This window comes from Brassica oleracea, chromosome C3 (genome assembly GCF_000695525.1).
Source record: "Brassica oleracea var. oleracea cultivar TO1000 chromosome C3, BOL, whole genome shotgun sequence".
Taxonomy (NCBI): Eukaryota; Viridiplantae; Streptophyta; class Magnoliopsida; order Brassicales; family Brassicaceae; genus Brassica; species Brassica oleracea.
In genome coordinates, this window is record NC_027750.1 from 40,015,541 (window position 1) to 40,020,195 (window position 4,655).

Genomic DNA, 4,655 nt, shown 5'->3' on the forward strand with positions numbered 1-4,655 from the left:
TAAAAATAGTTGGACTTAACATATATCAATAATGTTTCTAATTTAATAGTATTGATAGAATACATTTCCCAATTTGCTTAGTCGTCAACACTTTAAGCAAAAATTTCAAATCTCATAAAATTGCTCCCGATATATCTAAAGTTCATGATACTGCCTCCAATTAAAAGTTTATCTGGATCTGTTAAATGTCAATAGTTATATATTTCCCGCTATATTTTAGAAATTCCGGATTACATGATAAAGATATGAAAGTTAACTTGGAAGTTCTACAGCTTAATTATATTACAACAATAATATGATACATCAAAGCTGTGTCCATTATCCACTAGTAAGTTCTGATAAAGAAGAGGAAAAAGAAAACATTATCCGCCAAAGTTCCTTTTCAAAGACATTTGTCCGAAACTACAAAACCGCATCAGCGGCGTTTCGACTTGTCCCATTGATCAAGCAAACAAGTGACACCTTCTTCAAGTGTAGCCTTCCTGTCTTCTTTTAAGTTCCACAGCTCTGTTGTAATGTACCTTCCACTTGGGTTATACTCGTTTATCTCCAACAATGCTCTCGTTACCGCATTATAAGGACCATCTCCTAAATCTTCCTTTAGCTCCCTCAGCTTTTCATCTCTCTCATCTATTACTTCCTATAAAAAAAAAGCTTTCATCTTTCAGAGAGAAAGGATACAACATTAACCAAAAGCAGTAAAAACCATTTGGTCTTCTTACCACTTCTCTTTCTTGATTTTCGAGCTTGATACGTTTAAATGGATGCCAATCAGGGTCTTTGAGATAGTCTTCCCAGAGCTGGAGAACGTCAATAGCTCTGTCCTCCACGTCTTGCTGACAATACTTCTGCTGCAGTGCATCCATGAACGGTTTCGTCACCAGCTCTCCCATTCTCTTCACACCGATACTTAACTTCCACTCTTTCATAATCTACAAGATAATGCAGTGAAAAGTAGTTAAAAACCCAAAAGATTTGAATGAAAAAAAGAAGAAGAAAATAACACCTTTGATACGTACGTTAACCAATTCTTTACGAGCTTCTTGAAGCTCATCGTTGGTTCTGCGCTCTCTGAGTATAAGCGTTTGGTTAAACTTGTCGAGGTCTGCGAGTTCTTCTTCTTTCTCGGTTAAACCTTTATAGATTTCTTCCACTTCTTTCACAATCTCAGCGTCGCCGTCTGATCCCATGTGCTTCTTCACGTTTAGCTCTCCTTTCAACTGCTCGATCTCTAGCTCGATGGCTTGTTTCTGATCTCTTTGTCTTTCTAGTCTTATGATTTTCTCATGGAGCTCCTCCTTTTGCCTCTGAGAGTTTACAACATCACACAAGTACTAATGAACAATAAAGCCTTTGTTAAGGGAGAATAAGAAGCGGAAAGACACTAAACCCTTTGATATTCAGCCAGCTTTTTAACTTCTTCATCCGCCTTTTGTTGTTCCATGGAAGCTAGTTCAAGAGAGCTATTCTTGGAGGCATTCTGATAACAACAAAGACGAAAACTATTCAGTTTTAAGCCTAACGTATATTTGAATAAGAGAGTAGATGAACACCTGTTGTAGATCTTCAGAGAGATTCTTTCTCTCGGTTTCATTGTGTGCTTCCCGCTTAGCCAACTCAATACCCTTGAGTTCAAGTTTCTTCTTCTCCAACTCCAGCTTCATCTTCAACCTCTCATGATCAGCAAAGATCTTGTTAACATGACCCATTGTTCTCTCCTGTATAGCATTCAGCTCTCTGTTATGCTTTTGCAAACTCTTCTCCTTCTCTTCCAACCTCTCTTTAAGTTCCCTAGACTTCACTGAACACAGCTCCTCAAACTCCTTCACCCCTTTCTTCTTATCCTCCACAAGCTGCGTCAGATTCTGCACAAGCTTCTGCTGTTTCCTCGCCTCCTCTTCCGTAACCTCAGCTATAGTCTTGAGATCACCCTTCTTCCTCAAGTCTTCTCCTATGAGAGTACTTCCGTTGTAATCATCAGCACGAGCTATCCACGCGTAAAGCCCTGTCTTAGGAGGCCCATCTTTCTTCAACCAGTCCTTTTTCCCATGACCATCTACTTGATAAGCCTTGTCAAACAGAAGAGCGTTGTGCAGTCCGTTCCAATCTCTGTTGAAATCCACAATAGCAGTTCCTGAAAACCCCCAGTGATTCCATAAAGGACGAACCCTAGTAGGGTTAAACCCTCTTTGAATGTACTCATCTCTAAGCTTGGACCCGCTCTCACCCGCCGATCGACCGTCTTGTGTCTTTCTTGTTGGTATGTTAACCACAACACCTGTGATTGTGATAGACACAAACGCAATCAATAGAATAACAATCTTTGTGGATGCAGAGTGAGTTTCTTTATGATACCTTTCCAAGGACACACAAGCTTCTCGTCCTGGTCACAATCTTGAATTGGGTCTCCGGTTTTTTGGCGCTTAGATGAAGGCTCAGCTTCTGAGTCAGCAAGATCTTCTTGGAGGTACTTGACAAGAGCAAGGTGGCTAGCTTTCTCCTTTGAGGTTCTTTTCTCTGAGTTGCTGTTACCAACTCCGGAAGCATGTTGGAGGAGATCTTTGAACTGGAAACTTGGTTTCTTCTTGTTTGGACAGTAAGGACACGTGAAAGCTTGTGGAGAGAGTTTCACTTTCAGCTTTCCGCTTTTAAGAGTTAGGTAGATTTTGTCTGCATGCTCTTCCATTTCAGATTCGCTCATGTCTGAATCTTCTTCGTCTGAGCTTAAAACCACCGTGCTACCCATCTTGTTGTTCCAAAAATAAAACTGATCAAAACGTTATTCCTTTTTCATTCTTAAACAAAGCATTATGTCAATTGCATGTTTATTTTTTAAAAGAGATTATGAAGATTTTTTGGTAATCAAGGAGCTTCGGATGCTTAAAATTTAGGAAATTTGGACAGCGAGTTCGAATTCAGATGAGATCGGTCTTCACATCAGTTTATGTTCTGTTCCTAGTTTCTCCGAAGAATGCAGATTAAAGAAATAAGAAAAAATGAACTTACCGAGGGAAGAAGAAGATGACGATTGACGATGGCAAAGCGGGCGATTGGTACTCAGTGTCGTCAAGATTCAAGAAGAAGCTCTCTCTCTCTGTTCTTCTCTCCTATTTACCCTTTCTTCAAGTGATTTTGTCATTTCTTAGGTGGTTTCTCATGTCCTTAGACATTGAGTGTCTCGGTAAAGCATGTGTGCTAAATAATAAGTGTCCCGGTAAAGCATGTGTGCTAAATAATGTGAACCATATTGTTTTCGGGGATCACTATTGGGTCTTTGCAAATCGTGTTTGCATGTGTCCATAGTCTAGACGTGATCGTCTACTGCCAAACTCTTTACTTCTGCAATTTATGGTTACCATTCGACCATGTTTCAATCTGGCCGATCCATGTTTAGATCATAGACCTTGTCTATACATGTCCATTACTTGTCTCATGAGTGTTCAAGATCAATGATCATTGCTGTGAGTTTTATAATTTTTCATTATGGCTCTGTGGCCGAACACTCTCATGTATCTCACATGTGGACATCGATCTTTCTTGCTTTAGGTAGTACCATATCTATCTCGGACATTGTAGTCCTTTATCCATCTCTTGATGGTGTCTCATGACCTCTGTTGCTGTGGATTATATCACACACTGAAATATATATTATTAGGTCATAGATCTCGGCTCTCACAAGCTTATGGACTAAAATACATTTGTATCCGGTTGATCTTTTGTCTCTACTAGCCCGTGATCAAGAAGAAGGGCCAGACGCCTTTTAGTCTTAAAAGCCGGACGCGTCTAGTAGAAGAACCAGACGTTCTTTGCTGAAGAGCCGGACACCCTTAGACGGACAGAGTCGGACATCTTTAGTTTGAAGGGCCGGGGCCGGACGCTTTTGGTCGGACACCCACATAGATTTATTCTATGCCTACTAACCTCTTTTAGGTTTAGTATAATCAGAAGGAATTTTAAATATATGGATTGTATTGGATTGTCTTTTATACAACTCCAAGATCAATGATCATGCGTGATCAATTTCTATTACATACTATATGCAACTGCTTTATGTTTCAGTCCATGAATCAGCTTAGGAACGAAGCTGTTCTTTCATCTTATCCAGTGATCCATATACATCATTGTATGTAATTTCTTTCTTATGACCAGACCATTGTCAATTTCGAAAATCTGTAGCAGCAACCACCACATAGGAGTTTATCTCCTTATAATTTGTTCATTTGATCTTTGTGAGTACCTTGTGTAACAAGCTATAATCTAATGCTGTTAATAGGAAAAATGAACACCTTTACATCATGTACATCTCTCAAGGTCTCTTTACTTCTCACAAGATCCATCTATTTCACTGGTTGATCAGATGGCGTTTCTGTATATGTATATGGCCAATACGCTCATCTCTCCTTTAGATACTTTGAACCTCAACGTTTATCTTTTCTAATCTCTATGATCTTTTATGATTGTATGAGTACTCTTTCGTGGGTTCATGATCCTCGTTCATCTCTTTATGTTCAAGTGCTATAACTTTATGTATCTTTATACAAATGTGTGTGTGTGTCGACACTTTCATGTGGTTCCATTATGTTCCAGACATGATCTGATCACTTTGAGATTTCATTATCTAGGACCTTTGTTACCTAGTAGCTTGGCGTCCCAAG

The 4,655-nt window shown here is 39.4% G+C and overlaps 1 protein-coding gene across 2 annotated transcripts; it reads right to left on the minus strand.

Moving 5' to 3' along the window:
- Positions 1 to 280: 280 nt before the first annotated feature.
- Positions 281 to 3,141, minus strand: LOC106328156 (protein INVOLVED IN DE NOVO 2-like). Of its 2 annotated transcripts, none has more exons than XM_013766538.1 (7): positions 3,007 to 3,141; positions 2,356 to 2,746; positions 1,554 to 2,278; positions 1,391 to 1,480; positions 1,020 to 1,307; positions 723 to 932; positions 281 to 640 (listed from the first exon to the last, which is right to left on the minus strand). In XM_013766538.1, the coding sequence occupies exons 2-7, from the start codon at positions 2,744 to 2,746 to the stop codon at positions 416 to 418; spliced, it is 1,929 nt and encodes a 642-aa protein (XP_013621992.1). In that variant the 5' UTR covers positions 3,007 to 3,141; the 3' UTR covers positions 281 to 415. The 2 variants fall into 2 exon arrangements, with proteins under 2 accessions (XP_013621992.1, XP_013621993.1); XM_013766539.1 differs by having other exon boundaries at positions 2,356 to 2,767; positions 3,007 to 3,131.
- Between the last annotated feature and the right edge of the window lie 1,514 nt (positions 3,142 to 4,655).

Coding starts and splice junctions, on each gene's coding strand:
- LOC106328156 (XM_013766538.1), bottom strand. CDS start 2,746: ATGGGTAGCACGGTGGTTTTAAGCTCAGACGAAGAAGATTCAGACATG. Junction 1,308..1,390: donor AGCTGGCTGAATATCAAAGG/GTTTAGTGTCTT, acceptor GTAAACTCTCAG/AGGCAAAAGGAGGAGCTCCA. Junction 641..722: donor AAAATCAAGAAAGAGAAGTG/GTAAGAAGACCA, acceptor TTTTTTTTATAG/GAAGTAATAGATGAGAGAGA.